Genomic DNA, 15,769 nt, shown 5'->3' with positions numbered 1-15,769 from the left:
GGCAATAATTCTGAAATACAATACATTTGATATATATTTTGTAACAAGTGTTCCCAAACACATCTTCATAAACAGAGCGCATGTTTGAGACACCTCTCAGTGACAAGGTGCATCTAAATGCCTGCCAGTGGGACCAAGCTAATAAAACTGCTTCAATTACTGGTGTTTCGTCTGATTGAATTCACTCTAGATGATCTGGGACTAATCTGTAGTTTTCTTTAACCGTAGATACTCTTACTAGATCCTTGATCCTGTTCCAATCCTGCAGGATCCTCGGGGATCATTCTAAAAAAAACATGAATTCTTCAAAACATTTTCAAAAATATCAAATCTTAAAAAAATATATTTAAATGTAAAAAAAATTACTTAGGAAAATCTATTCAAAACAGCATTATATTTGCAGTTAATCTTTTTCAGAATTTCAAACAAATTGTTCCAAGAATTTATGTTCAGTTGCCTGGGGTCTACTGGTCTAAATTGTGTACTTCCAAAATGGTTCATCATGATACCTAAACAGGTTTAAAACAATCAATCTGGATTTTAAACCAAATCCATTCTGCATAAAGTATAACATAACTAGTTTAGAGGAAATGAAAACATTCAAGTTTTAAGTATAATTTAAACATTATAAAGCGGATCCGGATCTGCATTAAAAAAAATATATTAGACCAGAACTATATATAGACTCGAGAAATTTGACATTCTGGGTCATAATTTATAATTATTTATCCGAACGTGTAATAGAGTTTAAATAAAAAAACAAGATTTTGAAACAAGTTGATAAAATTAAATAATAAAAAAATAAAAAATATATGAAGAAAGTTGAAGGCTGGGTAAGATATCCCTCCTTCAATTTGCTTACCTAATCCTTCAATAAGTCCTAACAGAACTCCACCGACAACAGCACTCCCTAACATCTGTTTAGGTCCGTGTCTGGCCACCATTACCGCCCCCGCAGCTGCACCAGACATTATAGAGTTCCAAGGATCCTCTTTACCACGAATATGAGCAAAAGTACAATCAAAACTTGAAAAGCAGATTCCCCAAGCAGCAAACTGTCCACCTAGTATTGGAGCTCTTTCCTTGACTCGGGCAATACCCGCCAGTGTACGCCGCTGAAATCCGGTAGGGGCATTTCTGGCGCCACTAATCATTTGAAACAAACTACCGCCGATTAATCCCATGGAGAAAGCGCCCCCGCAGTCGTCAATAATCCTCCAAGGACAAGGTTCTCTTGCATACTCATCCATTGTATCTGCAAAAATAATAAAATAATGTTTCTTCTTAGATCACAACCTTTCGGGAACACTGTACGCTAGTTTTGCGTAGAGATCTTGTCTTGTTGCGTCACGCGTATTTTACTCGTTATCCATCTCTATTCTCTGCTGTGTAAGATGAACTACGTCACGCATCGCGTCAGGATTCAATAACTCTTTTATACTGTATTTTGTACTTGCCTAAAACAATAACTATTATAAGAAAAAATGGCACTCAACAAATAATAATCCAGGCGTAAATTTGTCGTAAAATTTTCAGGCATTGACAAAAATCATTCAATAAAGTAGAAGATCAAAAATAAAAGGGAAAACTTTTAAGAAAAAAATCCAATGAAAGGAAGAAAGTGCGTTTGAAACAATGTTGGAATTTACAGAATCAGAAAATCGGGGGGGAAAAATAATGATAAAACTGAAACTTAAAAATGACTTCAAAATTATAGCTTATCTTCCTTCAAAATGTTAAATTTCCGATTAAATCGATTAATCGATAGAACATTTAACTACCGCCATATCGGCGTACATTTGAATATCCGAGCTGGGCCAACCTTTGCAGTCTTACATTGGACTGTACCGCCAATTTACAATTACTAAAGGGGCAGAGGAGTGTGAACTCACGTCCCACTGATGTAATTTGAATATCCGAGCTGGGCCAACCTTTGCAGTCCTACTTCGGACTGTACCGCCAATTTACAATTACTAAAGGGGCAGAGGAGTGTGAACTCACGTCCCACTAATGTACATTTGAATATCCGAGCTGGGCCAACCTTTGCAGTCCTACTTTGGACTGTACCGCCAATTTAAAATTAGTAAAGCGGCAAAGAAGTTTAAACTAAAATAGAAAGTTCATTCAAAGAAAATTCCGTCTTACCTCCCAGGCATAGATAATACTAGTATCCCAGAGTAGAGTAGAGTTCTCAGCTAAACAGAGGACCACGTTACGTAACCTTAATTCAATAGAATATAAATAATAATTTACGAGACTTTTATTCTGCTCTAACTTCAGGATAAATGAAATAAATTCCATGAACAAAATTGACATTGTAAGAATCTAAACGTCAATTGCATCCTAAAATTGACATCATTAAAGAATGTTCCCCAAAATTGACTAATAGTCAAATGAGCTCGAAAATATGGCAAACACTAAGATACTAATAAAATGCACACATTTTGATGGACAAAACTAAACCAAAATTTTTTTTAATTTTTTAAAGAACCTTGAAACCAACCTTGCAATTATTTCTCTCTCTGTCTCCGGAACAATTTCCAGATTTTGACTGAACCCTCCGGCTTCATCTTCTCCTCTAATATTATTTAATTAATAAAAAGTTTCGGCTGTGGTTGTATCTCTCCATTATGTGTTTTGGATTTAACCTCTTTTTCTTTATCTTTTAATACAATTTATAGAAATTCTTTAGGACAGACTACCATCTAGTGGGATGTCACAAATAAACACTTCTATACAACAACACAGCTTTTATTATACGATTCAACCGATTCTAAGCAAACTGAGGTCATTTAATTTTCCCGTTTTAATGTTAATAAAAAGAGACCGGAAATATCAGATGTAAGAACTTGACCATTCCCCCCCCCCACGAAAAAAAAAAACTCAAAAGTGAAACAAATGTTAAGTAATCTCCTTACAGCACAATTTAGGTTTAAAAGGTAAAATTCCACAAGAAGTCTACTGTCTATAAAGTTGGAGAAAAAAAAAACTAACCTTGTTGGATATATCCAGACAAACCCGTTATTTCCAAGAATAATGCTTGCACCACAAGGAAGCTGATGGAAGTGAGTTTTCCGTCGTTTAATTAAACTAGGACTAACCTTAACAATTGCCATCATTATTTAGTTACTAAGCGAGGCACTTTTTTGTAATATAAATGCGGAAAAATAAGATCATTTTTTTTTTACATCGGTATAGATTCGAAAATAGATTTTTATAATAATAATGTTAACAATAACGACAAGATCTTCAAGGGAATAAAATAAAAATAATTAATATGTTTGAAAGTTGTTAAGTCGGCAAAATGTAAAGATAAATATATTATTTTTATATGATGTATTGAACTTTTGAAATTCTTGAATCAGATGTCTACTCCCTACTCCTTCAGTACCTTGAGTAAACAGCCCTGACCCAGCTTGCCATACTTGAGACTCCTGGTGTGAAGAGAGAGACTACCGTCATGATAAATATTCTGAACCTCCGCAGATATTAGATCCCCCTCCTGGAGATACTTTCTCATACTCAACTCATCTTCAGCTCCTCTACAATAATTCGTTTGTTTAACTATTTACTTATCCAAAAAACTCATTTTAGTCGCTAAATAATCAAATGTCTCAAAATGTAGAATAATTAAAAGTTTTTATGATTAAAAATTCTGCATAAAAAGAAACTAACATTGTGTAAAAAAAATTGACTAATTCGATCCCCTCATAGAAGAAAAATAACGTTTATATAATGTCTTGATTTTATGGGAATTTATGTAAAATATAAATTATATTTGACATTTCATTAACTAATAAAAAGTAAAACGTGTACTTTTTAATCTAGGAAATAGTTTGGGTGAATAGAGAAAACTATTAATCTGAACCCACCTTCTTCTGAGTTCTCCGCCTGGTAGATTAACACTGGATAAAGCTAGGATACTATCAAGCCTGGAGTTCGTTTCCACTCTCCATCTCTTCTGTTGAACCTCGACAATCCTTCCAACAACCACATCTCCGATTTCCCCGTTGTATCTTAACAATTTTGTTTCTTCAGAGCTGGGAACTTTAGAATGGTGGATATCGGGATTAATGCTTGATCCACTCTTTTTCTTAATCTCCAAGTTAAATTGTGATTGTTCTCTTCTTGTTTTTAATCTCCAGATTTATTAACCGATCGGGATTAAGGATATCCCATTCTAAAGTTTTCAGCTCAGATTGGAGATATACTTAAATGATAACAAAATCATCTTCTATAAATTTTAAGGTGCTTTTCACGACCCTTCCTGACCCCTTGGCGTTAAAAACCTTTTATGCGCCATAAAGCCATAAAGATTACCAAACAGTGTGTATTTCTTCTGTATCTTGGTTTTTAAGCGAGTTACATACTGTGCCTATGTTGGCTGTTTTTCATTAGGTTAATCTAAGCAAATTAACAGAATTTAGACATCTTCCGGATTTAATGGTCATATTTCATTTTCACTTTCATACTTAAGCTTAAAACACCAAAATGTGCGGGTTTTAATGTCCAAAAATAATTGTTTTTGAGGGAAACCCTAGTTTACCAATACCTGGTTTTCAATGGAGTAACTGAGATAAGTTTGTTTACCCTCTCCACTACTCCAGCAACACTAGCATACAGGATATCATCGGTCATATAGGTTCCATGCCCTCGCATGAAACCACTGTCACGGGTAATAACATCGCCTTAATATATATAAAACTTACTACGTCACCATTGATATTTGACTAACTCATGGAAGAATCTTAGATTTGAACTTGTAGGTAGTAAACTCGTATTAGAGATTCAAGCAAGCAAATAATTTTATAAATTAATATTATTTATTAATATTTCCTAATTTTGTTTAATTACATATTACGGACCAGACAACGTCGTAAAACTAAAATGTTATCCATGACAGAAACAATCTTAAGCAATAATAATAGTCTTAAAACATTCTTTAAAAAGGGAATATTTGCAATTATCCTGTTTACATAACCTAATCTGAAGTGGATTTCTTTTTCCATCTTACTGTCCTTTTTGATCTTTTTGATTTGTTTATTTTCTTTTTTTTTAACATTATTATCGATTTTTATGGTTATTATATCGTTAGAACTTACGAAGGTCAATCCAGACCGAAATGTTTTTAATAAAATGTGGAACTAACATCTACTTTATTTACTCTGAGGTTTGGTCCATCGTTATCACCGAATTATAAATAAAATGTTAATATTATTAAAAGTATGTTAAGCTTGTATTTGTATGAAATTATGAACCTGGTGTGACAAGGTAGCTTGGCTCAGGTTCATCCGCAGCTTTAGCGACCTGCTTCTCAACAGCCAAGGATATGTCAACAAATGACATTTTGAAGATTGTATTTAACAGAACAAGCTACATTTGCATTTAAAAAACAAACAACGGTAAACTGCAGTCTTAGATATCTGAAATAGATTTGATACGTTTGAATAGTTTCATCATAATATCAGGTTACGTTGATTTTGATTCAAAATAGATTATAATTACCTGGAATAACTTAATGCGAAAAAGAACAGTAGGAGAACGGGGAAAAAACTCAGACAATAAATAAAATACAATGTTATAATGTATACCGGTATATTCCTAGTATACGATTTTTGGACCCCCCCCGTGCCCCCCCCCCCTCCTATCAATTTTGTACATGGGTCTGACAAGAAGTTTCTTAACTTAACCTAACCCGTGGCCGCAGCGCTCGGCCCCCTAGCCCATCCTAGCCGCAGCGCTCGGCCCAGAAAGTGTGGCCGCAGCGCTCGGCCTTTCCATAACCTAACCTAACCCTAAATAACCAAAAAATAAATAATAATAACCTAACCCGTGGCCGCAGCGCTCGGCCCCCTAGCCCATCCTAGCCGCAGCGCTCGGCCCAGAAAGTGTGGCCGCAGCGCTCGGCCTTTCCATAACCTAACCTAACCCTAAATAACAAAAAAATAAATAATAATAAATTTGCTGAAAAATAAATGGTCATGTACAAAATTGATAGGAGGGGGGGGGGGGGTCCAAAAATCGTATACTAGGACAGACCCTGTATACCAATGTTAAAGTGGTATAATTGTAATAAAAACTTAAAAGTTTTAAGAATTACTAATCAGCTGAAGTAAATATTTGTCTTAGAATATAGTGCCATAGCTCAATGTACGTTCACGAGATGATTAACATATGGATACTTTAATTGTAATATTTTCTGTCACATACAATATTCATACAATTATAACCCGTGTGGGTAGAATCGATAATGAAGCTCAATTATTTTCATATTAATTTAGGTTGAATTTTAATAAAATGGCTTATTTAAATTACGACACTTGATTACGACACACGTTATTTTTGTCTAGGTTCTGCGCTACAGCAGCTCTAAGCGCAAATGCCACGTACAAATTTTTTCCTCCAATAAATATAAATCGAAGACGACGGTTTTGTAAAAAAAAACAATTCTATTATTACATTTTTATTTTTATTTTGTGTTTCTTGAAAATTATGATAGTTTGTAAGATTTACTTATAAAAGAAGTTTTCACAGCTAAAATTTCAGATTTTCGGTATTTATGCTAGTTGACAATTACCTTAAATGTTCTCAATAACCCCAATTTGTACTCCGCCGGAGAGATCACTGATCAGTGAACACTGATCAGTGGACAGTGATCTACCTTGCTAGCTCCCTCAATCAGTCAAAGCAGTAAAGGTAGAGAAACCACGGTAAACACAAACCACCTCGGCCCGGTTGGCAACAGGCTGAATGAGTAATACTTTGATACTAAAAGCCATTCAATCCATACCTGTGTGATGAAATAATTGTGATTAAAGTATCAAATGTCAGTTTAGTCATGGTTTAAAAATCAATCTGTGAAATTATCTCAAATTTTCTGTTCTTTAAAGGAAGTGTTGGTGAAAAATGAAAGAGGTTATGCTTACGGCGAAAAATAATCGCTTTTGATCGTTACTAATCTTACTTCAATTTAGTGAGTTTATAAGAAGAAAATTGTTAAAAAACGACTCATACCGAAGAACGTAACTTCTATGATCTTTTTTTTAGCCTCCATACAAATTCAGAAAGTTGTAACACACAACGCGGATCGTAAAAAATAATTTATTTTCAATCTCAAATTATTAAGATATTAGTACCCAATATGCATTGATAATTTTTCGACGCATTTGTACATGGTTGATATTTCATAATATTTCTTTAAAAATATTATTTAGCTTACAACTTGTTTTCACGGCTGGCGCTGGATTTTCGAACATTCCTGGAAAATATGAAAATGTTCATTATCATAGTTCCTTGAAACAGGAAAAAATGTTTTCAAAAGTAACTCGATCAGTTCATAAAAAAATATGTATGAAAAATTACCGATGATTATAGGTTGTAATATCTGAATGCTTTATTTGGAATTAAATTGATTTTTTTACAATCCGAGTTGTATGTTGCATCTTTTTGAATTTGTAGGGACGCTACAAATTCTTTGGTATGAATTTTAACAATAGACGCAACAGATAGAGATAAGATTAGTGTGCGATCAAAAGCGATTATTTTTCGCAGTAAGCATTCTTATACCTCCTTTCATTTTTCGCAAACACTTCCTTTAATCAGGAACAACATCATACCATGGCTCCACATAATCAAGTACGAACTATGAGAACCTCCGCAATGGAATCTATATTCGAACTCGTCCTTCAGAATTTCCTAAAGATCTCAGTTGAAAATTCAGGTATTAGTATTATCTTGCTATCAATGTCCATAACTTAACTTTAAATTCTAAGTTGAGAAGGTTGACTTCTTCCGGGGAAAATGTAATTTCCAGTCAAAGCTGGATTCCCAATCTAGTCTTCTTTCCTTTATCTTCTGATACCTAATGCTTCATTCCTTTTTATTTATATATTCTTAAAAGTGACCTCATTTCCCCATGATGCTTCATCAATAATCCTTTATACTCGATACTTTATCTTTTTATATCTTATCCTTCTTCTTCATAAACTAAATCCCTTTTTAACTCTTTGAACCCTTTGTAATTTCATTTTTATTTTCTATAATTGATCCTTTTTCGGTAATTTCCTAGAGAACGATTTTTGGACCCCCCCCCCCCCCCCCTCCTATCAATTTTGTACATTTGTAAGTATAATTGATTATGTGCAGGCCGCAGCGCCCGTCCCCCTAGCCTGTCCTAGCCGCGGCGCTCGGCCCCCTAACCTGTCCTAGCCGCAGCGCTCGGCCCCCTAGTCCATCCTAGCCGCAGCGCTCCGCCCAGATATTGTCTTAACCTAACCTAACCCTCAATAATATAAAGTAAATATACAAAATTGATAGGAAGGGGGGGGGGGTCCAAAAATCGTTCTCTAGGACAGACCCGCTTTTTTCTTACAACATTTCAAACCTACATCATCAAAATATTTTACTTGATCCTTGATCCTATTTATCTTAAACCTTTTATCTTATTCCAGTCCACTCCACTAACCGTTCTAATTTCATGCTCTTGGTGTTATGACTTATTGCTCCGTTTTAAATATTTTTTTTTTTTTTAAGTCAGACCCCATCTTGAAAATTACCAATGATGGTAATAGAATGTTTTTAGTAAAGTTTGGGAAGAGTTTATACGAACTAATAGTGTTGAATCCGCCTGGTTATGAAGAATTTCTTCTTATTATCTTCGAAAAACTTGAACAGATCTTTTCAAAAACTCCAGCTCAACCAGTTCTCAGATCTAAGGTAAAAGTTTAATTGATACTTTTAGTGAATTTATAAAATAATTTTTTTTTTCAATTTTGTGAAGATTGTAATGGAGAAAGAAGATAGGAGTAGATTGTTCATAATGGAATTGAATCTTTGCTTCAAACTCTGATTTTCTAGCCCCTTTATCTTTGCAACCCAATGATGTAGACCGTAGATTTTTCTAAGTATAAATTCTAGCAGATCAAATACTAAAAGTGTTTAGTAATAAATGTTTACACCATCAGGTTGCAAAGATAAATGGAATAGAAAATTTGAGTGTGTGGGATATACTCAATTCCTACTCCAATGAAGTTTGGATGTTTACATTTTTAAATATTTTTTTTAAATAACTGTTTTTGTTCAAGGTGAGAAATATTCTCCCCTGTCTTCTTGGACCTAATCTTAAAACTTTGAATTTATCAACTATCAGCGCGGCATTCGACAAGAAAGTAACTAGTGAGGTCTACAACATCATGGACAGTGTGTGCAACAACCTGGAGAGTTTAACTCTAGGCCAATCCTTTATCTTCACACCTGAAATCATCAGCAACATGAACACAAAGCTTGAGAAGTTTAACAAGGAATCAAAACTGTTTATAAAAAATATTTATTTTTGGTTTTTTTGGGGGGGTTTGTATATTTTCTTTTTACAATTAGACACACGGTACATCCCTTTTTAACAAAAAGTTTCAAAAAACTTTAGGAAAAAAAGTTTTCAAGAAAACCTTGTAGGGACCTTGTTTTAGTGCCTACAGTGGTGGACGTTTATAATCAATACAATGAATACGACTTTTGTATTCAATATTTCATAGTTAACAAGCTTTTTTCGAATTACAAGTTTACAAGTAAAAAAAAGAGAATCTGTTATTATATAACTTTACGTTGTTTCCATGATTATGTGTACCCAATACCCATGCTGTTAGAAAGCTTGTTAGAAAATAAAATTAAAATCTAAGTCGTCTTCATTGTATTGATATATACGACGAGGACTGCATTACTGTTGAGAATGAGTTTAAGCTTTTTATTCCTGGAATATTGAGAAAACTAGACTGGGTGATAAAATTCTTGTCAAGTTTTCTCAAAATTAAAATATCAACAGTTATATTTGGTATAGTTGGTGAATCTAAACCTTTTATACATCGCTAGCTCTGATATGCTGGTCAACCTGGGGACTAGTTGCCCACACCTTAAACAACTCAAGTATAATAACCTTTTATAAATAATTATAATAATAACTTTTTTTAAATATCATTAGAATATCAACAACCATATAATTTTAAATTATAAACTTGAAGAGATTTTACATTTAGAAATTAATAAATATTAATGTTATAATGTTTAGTGTTAAAGGGTCCTCTAAAGTATGTGATCTTGCAGTCCCACACATCATAGGGTGTAAAAACCTCATGGTTCTGGATATACAGGTTTATTTCAATAATGTATAATGTATAAGTATTGTATGATAAGCTAGAATGATTTTTTTTGCAAAAAAACAAAGCAAAGATTTTTCATTTTTTGATGTCTTTGTTTTAAAAAAAAATTATCAGCGACGACCACTTTTTTATCATTAGTAGATACTTAAGCATTAAAAAACACATTTTTATTAATTCTTAGGTTTGATTACACTCCTCTATATATATTATACATCTAACATAAAAATTGAGCATGCAATATGTAAAACTGGTAACCCTGAAAAGTTTAGAAACTCATCAGTTTAAAGAAGTAAAAAGTAAACTGAAGTATTTTTTCGACAGTCTTTTAGTTCTTTCTGGAATGGAAAACCTTCCTTTCTCTAAAGGCTTTAATTTTCATTTTTTTATAAGGCATGCAAATAATTGTATACTTTTCGGTTGAATGAAAAAAAAGCAACTTCTAACATTAATGCCATTCTTACGTTGACAATAAATAAAAAACATATTACCAGGGAACCCAGCTCACTGGTGAAGGTAGACTTGAGTTAGCGGAGAAATGTGAAAACATCCAGACCATTGATCATTGTCCATACAACTGTGATACAGGCAGGATAAACTTATTAGTTAAGAATTTATTTTGGTTTTTTAAGATAACTGTTGGACAATCTTAAGTTTTTTCGGGTCATTTTTTAAACGTGCAAACTTTATGGGGGACATGGCTATAAATTTTAACATATCTTAAAATTGTATCCTCTAAAAGTTTTATTTCATTACACCATCGTCAATAGTGCAATGTTTTCTTTTTCTTTTATCATTTGCCAGAATAGAATTTTTATCTAAAGTAAGAAAGCTTTTCGATTTTAGTATTTAAAAAAATGTAAATTCTCTTAAAAGCCAAAACTATAAAGTTTTTATAAAAATAAGGGTGAAACTTTTAAACCCTCTTTGCACCAGCAAAAATTTATGTAGTAGCAAATTGGAAGCGACATTTAAAAAGAAAAGAAAGAAAAAACTCGTTCTGAAATAAAAGATTTCAAAACATTTTAAAAAACTGGTATCGAAAGGGATGGTCGATTATTTTAGTTTTTTCAAAGCATGTTGATATGAGTCTTGAACCACTGAATACCGTCCATTTGTCAGTTTTTCAATATTCAAAAAATTGTTTTATTTATGGCCAAAAAATTTTGTTTTTTTGATGTTCTTTCCAAAAAAACGTTTGTTTACGGCTTATAATTTGCTTAATTTTCAAGGGATATTTACTAATTCAACGTTTCTGAATTTAGTGTTTTGATACCTATTTTGATTTATTTGGTGAAATTTTTTTTGCTCAATTGTTTCACCTTTAGTGAAAATGATTTAAAAACCTGGTTTTTATTAGATTTCCGAATCTTCAAATCCCGCGGAGAAATGTTTGATTTGATAAAAAGAGCCTACAATGGTGAGGAGCCTGATATAGCAGTTCTACAGAGGGAGGCAAGGAAGGGATACAGGTAAACTTCATTCTATACTGATATAGGAGTTCTACAGAGGGAGGCCAGGAAGGGGTACAGGTAAACTTCATTCTATACTGATATAGGAGTTCTACAGAGGGAGGCAAGGAAGGGGTACAGGTAAACTACACAATCTACCAATATAGCAGTTCTACAGAGGGAGGCCAGGAAGGGACACAGGTAAACTACACAATCTACTGATATAGCAGTTCTACAGAGGGAGGCCAGGAAGGGACACAGGTAAACTACACAATATACTGATATAGGAGTTCTATAGAGGGAGGCAAGGAAGGGGTACAGGTAACTTCACAGTCTACTGATATAGGAGTTCTACAGAGGGAGGCAAGGTAGGGAAAATACAGGTAAACTACACAATATACTAATATAGCAGTTCTACAGAGGGAGGCCAGGAAGGGATACAGGTAAACTACACAGTCTACTGATATAGGAGATCTACAGAGGGAAGCCAGGAAGGGGTACAGGTAAACTTCACAGTCTACTGATATAGCAGTTCTACAGAGGGAGGCCAGGAAGGGGTACAGGTAAACTACATTCTTTACTGATATAGGAGTTATACAGAGGGAGGCCAGGAAGGGGTACAGGTAAACTACACAATCTACTGGTGACTTAAAGTTATCCTGCGGTCAAATTCTGATAACTTATCACTTCATAAATCTGATGTTTGTCTAAATTAAAGAATTTCTGGTTATTTTATCAATACTCTGATACAATAAATCTGATGTTTGTTCAGATTAAAGAACTTCTGGTTATACAATCCTAAATCTGATATTTGTTTAGACTGAAGAACTTCTGGTTATCAATTCCTTAAATTAAATTTAATATTTGTTTAGATCAAAGAACTTCTTGTTTCCAATCCTAAATCTGATATTTGTTTAGATTAAAGAACTTCTGGTTATCCAATCCTAAGTCTGATCTTTGTTTAGATTAAAGAACTTCTGGTTATCCAATCCTAAATCTGATCTTTGTTTAGATTAAAGAACTTCTGGTTATCCAATCCTAAATCTGATCTTTGTTTAGATTAAAGAACTTCTGGTTATCCAATCCTAAATCTGATCTTTGTTTAGATTAAAGAACTTCTGGTTATCCAATCCTAAATCTGATCTTTGTTTAGATTAAAGAACTTCTGGTTATCCAATCCTAAATCTGATCTTTGTTTAGATTAAAGAACTTCTGGTTATCCAATCCTAAATCTGATGAGCTGGGATGTTCTGCCATGTTTCCTTATTTAAAAATACTCAGGAATATTGTTGTAAAATAAACTGAAAACAAAATCAAAAGTATGAGAAGGATCCAGAAACGTTTTATATTATGGTATTTTGCATAAAGGTAAATGAACAAAATCAGGTTTAAAAAATGTAAATATAAAAAAATTAGAGTAGACAGCATGAGCAAGTAATCAGTTCTTTTACTTTTTTTACTTGAAACTGAAATAGTCTTTAAATTGATTACAAACAATGTTACTGAATAGACTTGATTTTGTGTTTCAAGATCTAGGATTCACGCCAGGAAAATAGAAAACTTCAAAATAAGAACTTTTAATAAAGTTTAGTTTTCCGAGTATATCGCATGGAAGAATATTTAGATTATTTTTCATTCCGAAAATAAAAAAATAAAACCGATTAAGCTTTTTAAGTGAAAAACTTCTTAAACAAAACTTTTCTTATTAAGTTAAGTTTTCTATTTTGTCAGATCCGTCCTCCTTGAGTCAAATAAAAACTCTAAGAACTCTTGATCTCAACTTCTACGATAATGCTCGAAATGATCTCTTCAGGTATAAACAGTAGTGTATGAGATCCAATCGCTAAAAATATGCAAAATTAGAAAATCTGCCTTTGTAGCATTAACTCAATTCTTGCTTTGTGCTTTAGAAATTGTTTTAATCGTTCTACGCTAACCCTATAGCAATGGGATTTAGTAAACACCGAAATTGAATTGTTAATGTAAATACACTACCCCTATAGCAATGGGATTTAGTAAACACTGAGATTGATTGAATAATGTAAATATATAAATCAATACTATCATTAGCATATTTACCTTGACTCTTTAAGCATGCTTATTGGACCGTTTAAAGATCTAAAAAGGAACTGAAATTTGGCCGCAAACATCAGGTTGGAAAAATATAGGGATTAGAGAATTTGAGTCTGTTGCACAATTTCAGTTTCTTTGTATTTCTGTGTTTTCAGGAAGATAATGGAAAGCTGCGGAGGAAGGTTGACTAAGCTGATGTATAATGTATTCGCTGAATACAGGTCAAAAATAGTATAAATCTATTAAGTTATTAACTAGACAACTGGAGGTCAAATTTATGCGACATTACCTGAAAGACTTTGTGATCTCGTAGCTTCTCTAGTTTTGATTTTTTGAGTCTTTGATTTCTTTGAATTATTTACAGTGTGTCCCACATCATATTGGATTGTATTCACGCGTACGAGATAAAAATTTATTCGGTATCATTACATATTAGAAATTCACAAACATATTAATGGTTCTTTTCAATAACTTTTTAATAAAAGGAGTTATGATTAAAAATATTTAACATTTTAATCTTAAGTGCAATTTACTTCAGTTTGTGGTGACACAACATCTTTGATTGAAAAATGCTTTTAAAATTTTTGTTTTAATCTCTAATAATGATATAAACGTGCTTTCTTAAATTCTAAAAATTATTTAGCTCAATAGTTGAATGTCACAACATTATTGCGACGATGTGTCCGAACCTGGAGTACCTGAGGTTTGAGGGCGACTACTCCACCAGTACTGATGAGGACCTGGAGCCCCAGTATCTGGATATACCTCCGGAATCTCTAGGATTTCTTACTCAGGTTGGACACATTCTTTTGTTAGCTTATTTAAAAAAATGTCCTAGCTAATCTGATCTATGTATAAAAAGTACAATAATCTCTGTTTGTTTGTTCGTTTGTATGTCTGATTATAACTAATAAACCCTTTCACCAATTTGTCTAAAATGTTGATTGGGGGAACTAGTCAGAACCACGGGAATTATCTTGGTTTAAAAGTTCTTAGTCGAGTAGGATTATTTTTGCAGGAAGACTTAGTTCCCAGGCAAAGCTGGGTTCCCAAGCTAACTAAAAATAAGACCTGAAGCAGAAGTTGTAAACCAAGATCTCTAGTTATTTTAAGACGAAAAGTATGTGGTTGAACTGGATACGGATAGTTAAACTAGATCTTAGTCAAATAGGGATTGTCAATGTAACATTAAAAGGAACCCCTGTCTGGTTGACTTTGATATTGATTATTAAGGTCAATTTTATTATATCTGCGGCTTCAAGCGATCAATATTTAGCAAGAAAACATACAAAAAATACATTTATTAAAAATTGTTCATCGATATTGCAATCTTTGAATTGATGATTGTAAAAATGTTGCTGAAAATTTCTTTCTCAAAAAATTGCAACTCAATATTTGGGTTACAAGAATTAAAGTAAGATTTATTGCTATTTTAGTTAAAGGAACTTAGCCTCGGAGGTCATTGTACAAACAAGAGGTTGTCCTGGCTTCTGACCTCTGCTCTTAAGATCGAGAAGATTAACCTTGATGGGAACCTAGAACAGCTGGGTAATACTGCCTGGTCTAATCTGTTAGCTGACAACCCTTTAAAGGTAAGTGTACAGTGTACACTGTACATATATTTTTGGCGTGGTTCCTAGCTTGGCGGAGGGGGGGATAGATAAAACTCCTAAGAATGCGCGAATACCGGATAATATTTCTTTAATTCTCTCTCTCTATGACAGCTTGCCATGACAGCTTGTTTCTATAGATAGTACAGGTTAAGGATGGTTATTATGAATCTGATACAATAAGGTTGATTTTAATTTGATACGAATGTTGTTCGATTTTTGATACTAATAACATTCGTATCCATCCTTTTCAACATCCATCCTTAACCCGTACTATCTATAGAAACAAGCTGTCATGGCAAGCTGTCATAGAGAGAGAGAATTAAAGAAATATTATCCGGTATTCGCGCATTCTTAGGAGTTTTATCTATCCCCCCCTCCGCCAAGCTAGGAACCACGCCTATATTTTTCTTGTCAAACTGAGTGGACTTTTTGTGTGTAACCTAGTTTATTTTAGCCGTAGATTGTACTCTAATTTTGTACATTA

General features: G+C 33.3%; 3 protein-coding genes across 6 annotated transcripts in view; 1 reads left to right on the top strand and 2 right to left on the bottom strand.

The window, feature by feature from the left end:
• Positions 1-8: 8 nt before the first annotated feature.
• LOC111700564 (mitochondrial import inner membrane translocase subunit Tim17-B) lies at positions 9-1,257 on the bottom strand. Its single transcript, XM_023471905.1, has 3 exons — positions 863-1,257; positions 458-509; positions 9-285 (listed from the first exon to the last, which is right to left on the bottom strand). Exons 1-3 carry the CDS (start codon positions 1,248-1,250, stop codon positions 219-221), a joined length of 507 nt encoding a protein of 168 aa, XP_023327673.1. The 5' UTR covers positions 1,251-1,257; the 3' UTR covers positions 9-218.
• Positions 1,255-5,423, bottom strand: LOC111697448 (exosome complex component RRP4). Its single transcript, XM_023467826.1, has 8 exons — positions 5,259-5,423; positions 4,553-4,688; positions 3,873-4,016; positions 3,392-3,542; positions 2,995-3,101; positions 2,504-2,578; positions 2,146-2,221; positions 1,255-1,457 (listed from the first exon to the last, which is right to left on the bottom strand). The coding sequence occupies exons 1-8, from the start codon at positions 5,344-5,346 to the stop codon at positions 1,359-1,361; spliced, it is 876 nt and encodes a 291-aa protein (XP_023323594.1). The 5' UTR covers positions 5,347-5,423; the 3' UTR covers positions 1,255-1,358.
• Positions 5,424-6,589: 1,166 nt separating this feature from the next.
• Positions 6,590-15,769, top strand: part of LOC111694964 (uncharacterized) — a 10,995-nt gene continuing 1,815 nt past the window's right edge. The window contains exons 1-14 of one of the 4 annotated variants that reach the window (XM_023465212.1): positions 6,590-6,696; positions 7,603-7,720; positions 8,582-8,715; positions 9,084-9,299; positions 9,833-9,918; positions 10,061-10,142; positions 10,643-10,736; positions 11,509-11,620; positions 12,800-12,880; positions 13,110-13,147; positions 13,331-13,412; positions 13,828-13,893; positions 14,316-14,466; positions 15,109-15,264. In XM_023465212.1, the coding sequence (XP_023320980.1) occupies positions 7,618-7,720; positions 8,582-8,715; positions 9,084-9,299; positions 9,833-9,918; positions 10,061-10,142; positions 10,643-10,736; positions 11,509-11,620; positions 12,800-12,880; positions 13,110-13,147; positions 13,331-13,412; positions 13,828-13,893; positions 14,316-14,466; positions 15,109-15,264 (1,401 nt within the window). In that variant the 5' untranslated portion in view covers positions 6,590-6,696; positions 7,603-7,617. The other 3 variants (XM_023465947.1, XM_023466706.1, XM_023464455.1) reach the window with 3 other exon arrangements.

Source organism: Eurytemora carolleeae, unplaced genomic scaffold (genome assembly GCF_000591075.1).
Source record: "Eurytemora carolleeae unplaced genomic scaffold, Eaff_2.0 scaffold79, whole genome shotgun sequence".
NCBI lineage: Eukaryota > Metazoa > Arthropoda > Copepoda > Calanoida > Temoridae > Eurytemora > Eurytemora carolleeae.
Note: the sequence above shows the minus strand (reverse complement) of the source record. Positions and strands in the feature narration are given on the sequence as shown.

What these genes read in the sequence shown, in the direction of transcription:
- LOC111700564 (XM_023471905.1), bottom strand. Translation starts at nt 1,250, where the DNA reads ATGGATGAGTATGCAAGAGAACCTTGTCCTTGGAGGATTATTGACGAC. An exon ending in AGGACTTATTGAAGGATTAG is followed by an intron (nt 510 to 862) that starts GTAAGCAAATTG and finishes AAACCTGTTTAG; the next exon opens with GTATCATGATGAACCATTTT. An exon ending in TTTAGACCAGTAGACCCCAG is followed by an intron (nt 286 to 457) that starts GCAACTGAACAT and finishes TGTTTTTTTTAG; the next exon opens with AATGATCCCCGAGGATCCTG.
- LOC111697448 (XM_023467826.1), bottom strand. Translation starts at nt 5,346, where the DNA reads ATGTCATTTGTTGACATATCCTTGGCTGTTGAGAAGCAGGTCGCTAAA. An exon ending in GGCGGAGAACTCAGAAGAAG is followed by an intron (nt 3,543 to 3,872) that starts GTGGGTTCAGAT and finishes GAATTATTGTAG; the next exon opens with AGGAGCTGAAGATGAGTTGA. An exon ending in GAGAGAGAAATAATTGCAAG is followed by an intron (nt 2,222 to 2,503) that starts GTTGGTTTCAAG and finishes TATTGAATTAAG; the next exon opens with GTTACGTAACGTGGTCCTCT.